The 14,000-nt window shown below is 36.8% G+C and overlaps 1 protein-coding gene across 1 annotated transcript in view; it reads right to left on the reverse strand.

Annotated features, from left to right (window-relative positions):
- Positions 1 to 5,846, reverse strand: part of LOC134678327 (1-phosphatidylinositol 4,5-bisphosphate phosphodiesterase gamma-1) — a 30,784-nt gene extending 24,938 nt beyond the window's left edge. Inside the window, exons 1-4 of the mRNA XM_063536859.1 lie at positions 5,317 to 5,846; positions 4,243 to 4,381; positions 1,364 to 1,445; positions 213 to 293 (exon numbers count right to left, since the gene is read on the reverse strand). Coding sequence (XP_063392929.1) covers positions 213 to 293; positions 1,364 to 1,445; positions 4,243 to 4,381; positions 5,317 to 5,680 — 666 coding nt within the window. The 5' untranslated portion in view covers positions 5,681 to 5,846. The remainder of the gene's footprint in view (positions 1 to 212; positions 294 to 1,363; positions 1,446 to 4,242; positions 4,382 to 5,316) is intronic.
- Positions 5,847 to 14,000: the final 8,154 nt, after the last annotated feature.

Consider the following 14,000-nt stretch of genomic DNA (forward strand, 5'->3'; position numbering starts at 1 on the left):
AATAGGAAAAAGTGTGGTTGTTTCACCTAAACACGACGGTGATCGATCAATTATCAGTTACTGAGTGTGCAGGATTAGTCCTGCTCACGTCTCATGAATCACCCTGTATAATTTCTATGGTATTGTCATAGCTGTTGGTTCTCCAAAAAAAATAATAGAAAAATGTTTTATGGTGGGCCTTACGCGGTTAATCATGCCGGCTTCATACTTACGTTCTCATCGAATATGAGCTTGTGATACAGTGTAGAGAAGTCATCAAAGCTGATCTCGCCTCTTTTGTTTGTGTCCACCTCCTGTAAACATGTCGTACAATTTAGTTATTTAAAAAAAATCTTCTATGAATCGTTATGTCACAACTCAAACATAGGCAAATACCATGCAGTTTTGAGCACTTTTGCTGCTAAAACCTTGTTGAAAATGTAAGTTAGACTAATTGTAAGTTAAAGAGGGGTAGATTTATTTATAGTCCTTGACTTAAATATGTAAATAAAACACGAGACTCGATCATTCGGCCTATGACTTTTTGTCTGAATATATACGAAAGCAAGTATTTAGCACACAATATTACGACTAGGGAATGCAATCTCGATCTCGCAATTTGAAGATCTCGCGAGATCTCGCACAAATTTTCGAGATTCAATCTCGCTGACAGGAAATCTCGATTTTAGCAATCTCGGTCGAGATCTTGATTAATATTTTCGAGATCTCGAACGAGATTGAATGATTGATCCGTGTGAATTACTTACTTTGTTTTGAGTACCTAATCTTTTTGACCTTAGGCTCATATTGTTCAGGCACTGGTATTGTATGCGCGGCTTTAGCTGACGATAAAAGCACTGTGGCGTGGCGCTCTGTGCGGAAAAATCGGACAAACTTAACGTACCCAGACTCACAATTATTTATGATTTTTGCTCGCTTAACATACATTTTTTTGTGAGTTGCTGAGTGCTTGTCAAAAATATCAACTGAGCATGTTACTGCCTTTGCTTACAATTTTGTAAAAAAATTGCAAAAATACATGCAAACTTAGCTACATACATATTATTAGTTTTTTTTGAATGAAACTATTTTTTTTATTAAATGTTGATTAATTTGAAGATCTTCGAAATAAAACATTACGTAGGTACTCTAAATAAGTAGTATACACGGAATTCTTAGAGATTTTTGCTCAGGATAACACATTTTTAATTACTTTGTCAAATCTCGATCTCGTCGAGATTAATCTCGATCTCGAAAGTGTGACGGTCGAGATCTCAAACACCCTATCTTGATTCAGATTTTTCGTGCGAGATCTCGAATCGCCAATCTTGGTGCGAGATTGCATTCCCTAACCGTAAGGATTAGAAACTAGGCTATAATTTACCTGAAATATGTCTCGCAGTTTGCTCGTCGATATCTTGCAGTTGATCTTTGGCAGGAAAGCCTTCACCTCTTTCAGAGATATTCTAGAAAAATATGGTCACATTAATAAATAATCGTATTAACATAACCCTAAAACTACTTAGGTACCCTTATAGGGTGTCTACACTGTCTGCTAGCTGGAGCGGATGCGCGGAGCGGGTGAGCGGGTTAACGACACGTCGGCCTAACTCGCAAACCTCGTAACTCCATTTCAAGGAACGCAGTAATTGCTACCTTGGACAACAATACTTATAGTCGCAAATCCCTCAGGGGGAGTTACGAGGTTTGCGACTTAGGCCGACGCGACAAATAGTATGAAAAACGCTTACTGGCGCAGACGCGTGCAGCGGTTTTTACCTCCAATGGCACCCGCCCACGCTAGCGGACGCCCTTAAGACGAAACAGGAGCTGAGTTTTAAACATTTTAGGCAAATATACCCGTCTCGCTAACGGAAGCGGCTCCTAAAACTAGTGCGATAAGGACAAGGCGAAAAATCCTGCAAAAATCTCAAAAATCCAGGTTTCGTACTCGACTGTTTCCTCCTCCAAAACTTAACCAATCGTAACCAAATTTGGAAATCTAAATGATTATGAAATTATCTGTGTTTGACCGTTTTGCTTTTTTGGCTAATTGATATCAGTTTTGAATACTACGCCTCTCATTGCGGCATAGTCAATGAGGCCATTTTTGAAGGGCTCTAGCGCCTTAAAAAACAAAAATATCAAAAAAAGCAAATCGGTCCGACACAGATATTGACAATATTAATCTGTGTTGAAAAAATCATTGCTCTAGCATCAAAACCCACGGAGGAAACAGTCGAGTACGTTTGTATGGAGAAATGACCACTCCTGTTGGCTCTTAAAAGTATATGTCACATATTTCCACTACATATTTACATACACTTCACCAGCGGTGCGTATTTATTTAGTTATCATAAAAAAATCGTATTTTACTTAGTATTCTTTCTCTTATCGCATTTACTGCCAGCGCGGGCTACACGCTTCTTCGTAGCCGTTAACACGTTTTTTTCCGCTTACTGCGCTCGCCTAGGGATAGAGAATCCGTCTAGTCACTATTATTATATTATAGTGGATCGCTGGCAGTGAATGTGTTAACATAAGTAATCAACAGTCTGGAATCTAGGCAAGCTATACTGGGAATTGGGTTCTATAAATCTCTGCTATTCAATAGCGTTGGATTGGCAGACTGTCTGAGATGGGTTAACAACTTTAAAACATATACGAAGTTCTTACTTTATTATATTTGCATTCTTATATAATACAGAGCGCAACAGTCTGCAGGCAAAAAACGCGAAAAAAGTTTTCACAGGAAAAGCCAAGGTCGCATGAGCTTTATGTACATTATCTTTAATGTAATTCGCATGGCAGCAGGGCGCATAGATCACATAATACTAGATGAAACATATAAGCTGCATGTCATTGCATACACATTGCCGCCTTTTTAGTATGGTGGTCTTCACTTGCAAACGGGACGTCGTCACATCGTGAATAGCGCTGTTACGCTTACACATCGGAACGACGCAAGGCCCTCCAATGTGTGAACAAGATAGCATGATGCTCGTATATTGCGATGTTCTGCTCCCACTCCGTAGCGACGTCCGGAACCGCATCCGGATAAGACCGTTTAATTTACAAGTAACGGAGCGCCTGTATATGTGAGACGATCGCGACCCTTGGCAATCGCTTCAATATGCAGAGTCTGTGTTAAGAAGTCAATGGCGGGGTGCAATGAGCGCAGACAATACATTATACAAGCGGATATTGAGCGTTGCAGAGATTGTATAAGAGTGAATAACAATATCGATGCAGTTGAGCCCTAAAGATTATTTATAAATGTACATATTTAGTCAAGTTATTTGTGTTTTTACATGTATAAAAATTGGTAAATCTAAGTAGTGAATGCCCTAAAATCCGTCTAAGCTAACTTGGCACACATTGTCATTGCGATTGGTATGCGGAGTTAACTTGGTCCGACTCTATCTCCATCATGGCACTTCAGACATAGTGAAATCACTTCAGAAATAATCACGTTTATTTAGCAGTGGCGCTAGTGTGCACATTGATGGGCTCTTAATTACGTCACACCAATTTCCATATTTTTTCACCCCTCCCCCCTCCCCCTTGTCACGTTTTCCTGACCCCCTGAAATAGGAGGGATCCTATACATGTGATGCTGACGTAATTAATGGATGATCCCTTTAGTGAGGAGAGTATATGTACAAACGCAAAAGTTAGAAGCGATCATAGACTAGGAAGGAGTTTAGAGCAATTATTTCATACAACCGATGATGCCAAAAATGCGGGGGTGCGCGGGACGAGGTGAGCGAAGTTCCGTGCCGTGATTGGTCCGTTCAAAGACACGGACGTCACACAAAGACACTTTCGACTCGAACATGGAGTAAAACTACCGTATGCGTGGCAGAGGGGGTAGCGCGACTATGCTCAGTCTGGAGGATGTTTTGTTTGTGGAAGCGATGAAAGAGCTTGTAGATTGTCTTAACTGATACACAGTCTTCCCCCCATGGGATATTATACTGTATATAAAATAAATTATTTTACACCATGCATGAAATAAAGCACTAGATAATATAAAAACACAGACGGGAGTTATTTTTAAACACAAGTTCTACCTATATATAATGAATCGGATAGAAATATAAAAAGTAGGCGAGTTGACCGTGATGTCATGATGTAATGTTTCATATACATTCCATTCCATATTAGCAAAACGTTTTGACAGTTCTAAAATAGTAACTGATTTGACTAGTAGGAAAATACCCTATTGACCTTATGTCTTAGAACCAGCACAGTAACACTTACTTTTCATGTGAGTTCTCTATGGCATAGAACTCTTTCCGAAGCCACCTTTCAATCTGCAGCGGGTACGGGGCATTAATTGCCTCATCCACCAGGAATCTGACTCCCTTCACCCAAGCCTCGCAGTCTTTGTCCGTTTGCGCTGAAACATATGCAGTCTATTTCAAATGCACAAGCGCAGCTGCCGAGGTATAAATTTGCAAACAAATCACAACAAAGCTGTCCGTGAAAACATTCCGGGCTATATTTATCTGTATGCTAGTTCCCATTGTAGGTGGCTAATCAAAAGAAGACCTTAATGTTATAGCAGTAAGGTTTGCGCCTTTAGCATTTCAATAATAATACAAATCAACCATTGGAATGACTTAGGGCAAAACTGATTCAGATTAAAATTAATATTTAATATAGTTTCATAGAATTGTGAAGCGTGAACCTTTTTTATGCAGTCAGTCTTGGGCTATGTAAGGACTATAGTAATATATAGAACACATATGTAATACTAAAAATAAGTTTCTTAGATAAAAATAAGTCAGAACAGTATAAAGAATGGTTTATGCTAGGATAGCATTTGGTGGCATTGATCAATTAATTAACATTGTATTTGCTTTGTGTATTTTTCTACAGGTAACCCAAAAAACATAGGGCTAATGTGAAAACTCAAACACCCTGCATAAGCTGTGCCCAGCAGTGAGATGTACAGGATGGCCCAAAAATATGTAAACATTTTTTTTACCATGGTTTATTGTTGATAATTTTAACAAATGCTTGTGTTTGAAGACAGTATGTTTTATTGTGGTTAGATGATTGTAATTTAATTATAATTTAAATTACATTTTCCAAAAGACTTGTAAATAAGAAAAAAAGTAAATAAAATTTTATGACAACTATTTTTTAGGCTGATTATTACCATTTCATGTACAGTGGGATCAAAATATAGTTATATACAGACAAGAATATAGTAAACTTGTATCTAGCTGTAATAATTCTAAGCAATGAGTCATGATTACAAGACCATGTAACATAAAATTAAAGAGTTCGTATCGTTATTTGCCATAAAAATTATCACAAGAGTCTTACCAGCAAATGAGGCAGATCGCAACTTAAACTCAGTGCCATAATATATCGTAAAGCACTTGGAGCTCTCCAGACGCTTCGTGTCCTCGGGCCAGCGCTCGAAGTCCTTCGAAGACTTGCCCACTCTGACCTCCTTTATCTCCCGGATGTCGAGGGCACCCTCATAAGCGTGCCTTTGCTGGCTGCCATTCGACGACCGATACCAAATCACCTGATGCGTCTCACGCCTCACCGACAGCGTCCGCTGGTCCGGCCTCTTCCGCGGATAGAAGAGCAGCACCGTAGACCCTCGTTCTATATACGATATAAGCTGATCCGCCTCGTGAATGAGCCTGTCGCCGCCGCCGTTATAACACACGGAACTCATCGCGATTTATTTGCTCACGCGGCCCGCTTATACTTTTCCAACCACATGGAATATTTCAATTAAAAACTAAGGATTTACTTTAATTATTTCATAAAAAACTTTCAGTTCAACCTAAACTTAATAAAGAAAATAGAATTAATGAAATCTGCACTACACTGTGCAGCATTCCGCTCCGCTCTCTGTTGTTTGTTTGACACTTGACTTTTTTTTTAACGTCTGAGGCGTTTTTCCATTTCCTCAACTCAGTTTTTTTTTAACAAATATGGCCTGGATGCGAGTCTTCGCCAACTCAGTGAAATGAAGACGTATTTTATTGGAAACGCGTATCTTGTGTGTAGAGTGCACATAACAATCATAAATTCCCAGGTTAACGCCATCTACCGTTATTTCGTCGCATTACTTGAAACCCCTAAGCACAGTGATATTTTTTGAATACAATGAGTTCAAAACTAACATAACCAATTATTATTATAAATACCACCATCGATAATCTGCGAAGGTTGCGACACGCATCCCTACAAGCAGGTAGTAAAAGGGGCGGGGCCGGCCTAAAGATTTATGGCCTCATTGGAACGATCCTTTGGCGTCTACAATAGTGATGTGAGTACTACAGTTACATTAATACCAGTTTGAGGGAAACTCACTAGGTGGCATTTAAATAAAAAAACAATGACATCGTCCGTCACACATGACGTCACGTAAGCGCCCTTCGCCGCCTAAACGAAACAGCAGGCTCAGGCATACATTTTCGCCGCGCGGTAGAAAGGAGAGTTACGCCTTACGCTGTCTCGAGTTTAACATTTTTTCCCCACCTCAAAAAGTGCACAGCGCCGCCTGGCGCCGCTAAAGAAGTTTTCACTTCAAAAATAAAAAAATAAATATTCAGTCAGTAAAATTATCGAGAAATTTCTCTGTCCCAATAATGAATTCGAGACTTAACAAACAACATGCAAATCAAGAGCTTGTGCACTTTTTCTGCACATAAACGAATGCTAATGCGCTATTTTCAGCGCTGCTCAGGGTTACTGTACGTAAATGTGGTACCAACGGGAATTGGAACCATACAGTTACTTACCTACTTACTTCAATATCTTTAATAGGTTGCGTTTGTATCGAGACTATCGAGTCTGTAAATGTGTGCAATTAGCCAAAATAAACGAAGTAAAATATCTGAAGATTATGCCAAGCGCTTGGTACAGTTTGAGTATGTAATGCTGCATGACTTAGGTAGGTATAGGTAAACTGCGTAGGTGAGCTATAAGATAGATTAGCTTGATTGTATTTGCTGATGAGTTTATCAATAGGTCTAAGTAGTGTGCTCAAGTAGGAATTATTATCATACGGGGAAAACATAATGCTTTTCTAGTCCATCAATCATACTATACAAATATACCTATTCATTTTAAAATAGCTTTATTGGATAATTATTCGTGCGTAAGTGGATTACCTTCGAAAGCACAGTCAGCAGCAAAAGTCAGAGGGCCTACCGCGAACCACGTTCGACGTGTGGCCTCTCTGTCGCACTTGTAAATTCGTACGTAAGTGTGACAGGGAGGCGACACGTCGAACGTGGTTCGCGGTAAGCCCTCAGATCAGAGGACCGCAGACTAGTCAGATTTTCGCTGGAGGCCCTCAGGTGCGGATTCCGGATTTCGTTCAGAGGGAAGCAAACTAACAACAGGGCCACGTCTTATAAAGAGCCGTAACGTACGTGTAGGTGCCTAATTTGTTTGCAGTAACCTTATTTGTTAGCAAGGGATTGCACTTTACGGCCATTTATAAAACGCTACACAGAAATTACTAGCAGGGCCGGATTAACCCTAAGTCAAAGTAGGCAACTGCTTAAGAGGGCGTCGAGGAGGGTAAATTTTCAGATTCTGTCAAATTACCCCATTTCACACACAAATGCAGCTCACACACACTACCTCAATTTACTGGGACAGGTCAGTGACCCCTAATGTTTTTTTTAAGGTGCTGTTTCGAGTTTAGTGTTAACTACGGACCTTCTTTGAGGAATTTAAACTGTCAAAGCTTTCCTTTGTGAGAAGACAGAGAAAAATCACTTTTTATATATAGCTTTCCTTGTTTGTTCATGTCATGTCATAGGTATGTGACGTATTAGTTAATTAATTATTTTCGTTGTTGACTTTTATTTGTATTAAGATAGGTACAAACGGCGATGCTCTTAACTGTCCATCGGTGGACCTTATGCCTTTTGTAATAAGGTTTACGAACTGTCAGTTAACAGTGTGGTCATGGGCGATGGTATGCGGTTTGTAAACATAGTCCGAATTTACCTACTCGAAAAAAGTGGACTATATCTAAAATGATCCCCTTATTAGTTATAGGGCTTGTAATATTTTTTTACAACTAAAGACGCTTATTATATTTCACTTATAACTTAATTGATAATAAGGCTTTAAAAACCTCTAATAAAATTCAGGTACTACATATACTTGGTCAAGCAGATCTTGTCAGTAGAAACAGGCGGCAAATTTGAAAAATGTAGGCGCGAAGGGATAGCGTCTCATAGAAAATTTAAATTTCGCGCCTTTTTCTACTGACAAGATTTGCTTGACCATCTATATGTACTACATTTATACTTTTGTAAGTCAGTAAGTGATGCTTATCGGGAAATCAAAGAACTCATAATTAGTAATTACCTATATAAAAATAATTAAATTTACTATTTCGTCTCACGTTCAATAAGGCCCGGGGCCGGGCCTTGTCACCCGCACAGACAGAGGGCCTTTTTAGCCCAAGTACAAGTTCAAGAATAACAGAGAATATAGTAAGTATAATTTAGTTCATTTATCTCAATTATACAATTTTCACACAGGTAAAATGTACATACATTTCAGCGTGTAGGTACTTATCATATAACGATCGTTTTTGTTATAAAAAAATATTTATTTATTACACTGTGCTAAACATGAGAACAATATGTTATAATCTAGTTCCTTTTTATCCTATTCAGTTCACATACATTGTTCGTGGGTAATAAGGCCTACAAAATTTCCCTTTAGGCCTTATTATCCTTTATCTGGAATTAATTACGCCTTAAATTTAAAATGGTATACAGGGTGGAAAGATAAGTCGGGCCCTGGAGGGAGCCTTAAATCCTTAAGCTGGCTCATTTTACTTAAAGGAGACATTCCTTTATTTTTAAAAAGAAACAAAACTGCATTAAAGTATTTTTCTTTTTTACTAAATATTAGATTTTATGGATATTTTGTACGACAGACGAGTGTAAGACCTAATGTTTCTTGGAGAAATGTTATCATTAACATTAACTGTATCGACTAGTAGAATAAACTTGCGAGTTTTTATTTTTTGGAATTTTTAGTCGGTTCGAGTCCCGGGCGAGGCAAGCGAGTTTTAGAAAATCTTTGAATGCAGTTTTGTTTCTTTTTAAAAATAAGGTATAATTAAGGTAATTTCCCTCCAGGGCCCGACATATCTTTCCACCCTGTATATTAAATTAAGGCCTAGATTCATTTGATTGTTGGCATTTTGTTTTATAGTTTCATGTGATCCACGATGACGCGCTGATTTGGTAAATCTAACCTTTAATAACATGGCAATACAAGTCAAGGCACGCGTTTTCGTGAATGACACGATCTATACTTTGCATTTGTAATAGGTACAAGATTGTAATATAGAGTGTTTGTTACCTAACTTACTAAAACAATCGATTCCAGGTATAAGACAATTTATTCTCAGAAGAATATACATACCTATACAAACTTCACTTTTAGAATTGATTTAAATTGTACTACATCGCAAAAGCTTAGTTTGTGTTTCGTAACGATAATTGTGTTAATACATACCTTACCTACCTTACGATGCTCCGCAAACTCCTGCATCTTTTCATACCACTGCCTTTTGTTATCGTTGTAACTTTTGAAAATGTACAGTCTCCCACGAAAACGATCTGATAAACATTTTTAATGTTATAAACCTACAGAGTTGGGATGGCAGTAAGGCTGTCGTTCATACTACTTTATACGGGCCCGACACTATCATGAATGACAAGACTTATCATAACATTCCAACGTTTGATCCAGTTCGGTCATGACATTACAAAATCTCCTCAGTGAGGAGGCCTCAAACACTTATCAGTATTTTACAGTACTGCTTACAGCTATTTAATTGTTATTTTAACTACTATTCTTGAATGCTGGGCCTTGTTACCCGTCGGGCCTTATATTCCTCACCTAACTTTAACCTTAAATTTCTCTGTTGCCTTTAAGAGGAAAAATAGGAAAAGCCTGATTCGTTGTAGTCTAGTTATCTGGCTTTCGAAATCACTCGGTTTTATAGCTTGAGCATCGATTTTTTTATATAAATTTTACTAAACGCTGACACTCGTTCATCTCATTTTAGGTACAACTTTGCATAAGTGTATTTATTATATTGTAAAAGATTTCAAGGGTGATTCGTTGTAAACACACTCTTTGGGATAATAATGACATTTATTATAATTATCAAAAAATTATCACACGACATGCACATATCACACTTACACTGTACGATTGTTTCCGACGTACGTAAATACTTCTACATAAATATAATATTTGTTGTGACCTGGGTTCCGGCAGAAAATCAGTGCTTTGCTCGAAAGAGCGAAGCGTACCACTGAGCCGTGACCCTTTTGTCCTGCTGCAACGCACACAGTTTGTACTACCTACCTACTTTTATGAAATTTTACTTTTGTACCTACTCATTTCTATGCTATTTTCTTTGTAACTCAATTTTCTTTGTTAGTGTAATAATTATTGTTTTTTCTTTCTGTTATGATGTGTTTAAAATTATATTGTGTGTCATTGCAGCTGTCAAATAAATGATTTATCTATCTATCTATCTATCTATCTTTTTTTATCAAGAGATGTGAACGCTAGCGACTAAACGGTGACTGCCTTTTCCGCTGATTTTGCTCGACACAAACGATTTATAAACGGCAACTAAGCCACTAGTATTGGGTTGCCTATAATCATTTTTCCGTGAATGTACTCGTAAACCTCTATCCGTTAGTATGCGATTCATTAATGGACGCACCATCGGGACACGGTTCTTTAACAGGTAATGTTAATAATCAGTGAACATCTTTAATTACGCTCAAATGCTTAAGTTTCAGTACAGGTAAAAGTACATATGAGCTGTACTTTTAATTGTTAGTACAATCGGCATCAAATAGATAGTGACGGCCAAAGTGACCAAATATAGCTATAGGATATAAATGTGGACGAATAAGGCCAGGTGAAGCATATAAGGCCCACCTTTATTTTAACTGAAATAGTTCTATTAATAATCAGGATATTATTAACAAATCAATTCAATATACATTTCTCATTTGTTCATGTTTCTTCATATACCAAAATAGTTATATAAATATTCCAGCGCTTTTGAAAAATACACGTTTTATAAAAAAAACCGGGCAAATGCGAGTCGGACTCGCGCACGAAGGGTTCCGTACCATAATGCAAGAAAAACAAAAAAAAGCAAAAAGAAAAACGGTCACCCATCCAAGTACTGACCACTCCCGACGTTGCATAACTTTGGTCTAACATCACGTTTGTTGTATGGGAGCCCCATTTAAATCTTTATTTTATTCTGTTTTTAGTATTTGTTGTTATAGCGGCAACAGAAATATATCATCGGTGAAAATTTCAACTGTCACTAGCTATCACGGTTCGTGAGATACAGCCTGGTGACAGACAGACGGACGGACGGACGGACGGACAGCGAAGTCTTAGTAATAGGGTCCCGTTTTACCCTTTGGGTACGGAACCCTAAAAACCATACCATGTTGGTTCGGAACCGGGCCTTGTTACTTGCACTGACAGTTGAATACTGACTTGAACAGAAGTTCAAGAATAACAGAAAATATTACCGGACCTTATTAGCTTTTATCATGAATTAATTTAATCTTCAATTTAAAATGGTCTATAGTAAAATACGGCCTACATGAGTAATGGAAAAACAAATTGTATTTTATTTAGAAAGTACTTATATGTTGTTCATAATCTTCAGTAAGCTGACTTCTAAGAGTCTATCTATTATAATTAATGTAGATTGACAGTTTACTTAGCAAATTGTACTTTTATACCTTTAGGTTTTATGTCGGAAGTATTTCAGCCAATTTGTACTGAAACGAGCATTTGAGCGTAATTAATGATGTTTACTGATTCTTAATCTTAAATATAGCTATTATGTAGGGCACTTAAATTATTTTAGCGGACCGAGCGGATATGTATGTTTGTAGACCACTTATTTATTTAAATAATTAAATTGTAATTCATTCAAAAAAAGGTTATTAAATGAGGGATATAGATACCTCACCTACCTTATTACAAAGCATTACAAAAATGTCCAAAGGCCAAAGCCACGCTGATAAGACATAAGACCTCATAAATACCTATAAATAAACGTTCACTGAAAAAACTTTAAGGCATTTCTGATAAGTAATTATTTTTCGTTACTGAGTTATCGTTTTGCACCGAATATCAATGAAATAAAAGCACGTTGTTATTTGATAGATACATTTATATAAACATCGTCACATGAAACCAATATAGGTACTCGTAAACCATACCACTGCGATGGAAATATCGTTCTTTCAACTGATAATATAGCCACAAAAACTCGCTGAGACTGCAGGTCGAGTCTTGGTTTCAATTTCTTGATGATATATCATTGAATTAACTTTCAAAGCACGTGATAGCTCAGAATAGCAACAAAACTGGTTGAAACTAAAAATTTTATTGCTGATATTATGTGAACAACATTGCTTCGTCTTCATAAATAAAATTTATATTGTTTACGTTAAAATGTGAAGAAATTTGTTGATAAATTGTCTATCTAGTATATTGACATTATGTCATATATGTTTTTAAAATGACGTAATATGAATGCCAGCACAATGAAAATTTATTCCAATAAGATAAAACAAATCTTCAAACTTTTTTAATTTTTAGTGAATTAGGAAGAAACTAATTACGCTGATTTGGTTGTGTTTGTATATATTTTAAATAATTTGTTATATTTTTAAAGTATTATGACTTATGAATAAAAACAAATCAAAATTTTAATGACTCTGGATCTCCGTGTGACATTATTCATTTACCCTATTTATTTTGAACACAGTTTTTCACTGGTATCATCATTCGTATACGGACATGAATTTCTGTCAATATATATGCCAAATTGAACTGTCAATTTGGAAAAAGCATGTACGCGTCCGCTTCCAACGGCCCACAGCGGGCATCTGAGGAGAAGGAGAATTTGACAGATATGGCGGATGTATGGAAATTTTACGAAAGTTTACGTTTACGATTGAATTTCTCTGTAGCCTTTAAGAGGAAAAATAGGAAAAGCCTGATTCGTTGTAGTCTAGTTATCTGGCTTTCGAAATCACTCGATTTTGTAGCATGAGCATCGATTTTTTTATACAAATTTTACTAAACGCTGACACTCGTTCATCACGTTTTAGGTACAACTTTGCATGAGTGTATTTATTATATTGTAAAAGATTTCAAATTTTCAAGGGTGATTCGTTGTAAACACACTCTTTGGGATAATAATGATATTTATTATAATTTTTTTTATCAAGCGATGTGGACGCTAGCGACTAAACGGTGACTGCCTTTTTCGCTGATTTTGCACGAAAAGCTTGTAACTTGTAATACCAACGGATGTCACTTTTTGACAGCTTTTGTTAGAAAGGGACTACCACTTGTATTACATTATTTCCTGTGTTGCAACTTTTTTTGCGTTATTTAAAGCCGATTATTTTTCTGTGCGAATATATTTTTGACCATTTGTCATAGAAAGGGATATAACATATCTTATACCTGCAAATCTTCAGAAAATTCGCGTTTGTACGGGACAAACGGTAGATAATTTCATGGAATAGTCTAATACAGGATATTATTAAGTTATTAATACAGTATCCTGATTGGTATATAGGTAGAATTAGACCGAGAAAAGTCTGCAGCGATTTTAATAGCACACACTGTGCAAGTGTTATTTTAAACGTCAAACTGCTATGAAATATAACACATGCACTGCGTATGCTATAAAATCGCTGCAGACTTTTCTTGGTCTAACTATATATTTTCCTATATAGTACCTAGTACTTACGAATACAGTGAAAGTAAAGAAACACTGTTAAAAGTTGAGAATAAGAAGATACTTACGAGTAAATTTCTTTGTTTCTGTTTTTGTCTTTGTTTTTTAGAAATACCTACATTGTTATAATTACCTGTGTGTTTAGTGTTATGTACATAGATAGGTACATGCATAAAATAAAAATTCTGAA

This window comes from Cydia fagiglandana, chromosome Z, assembly GCF_963556715.1.
Source record: "Cydia fagiglandana chromosome Z, ilCydFagi1.1, whole genome shotgun sequence".
NCBI classification, from domain to species: Eukaryota; Metazoa; Arthropoda; class Insecta; order Lepidoptera; family Tortricidae; genus Cydia; species Cydia fagiglandana.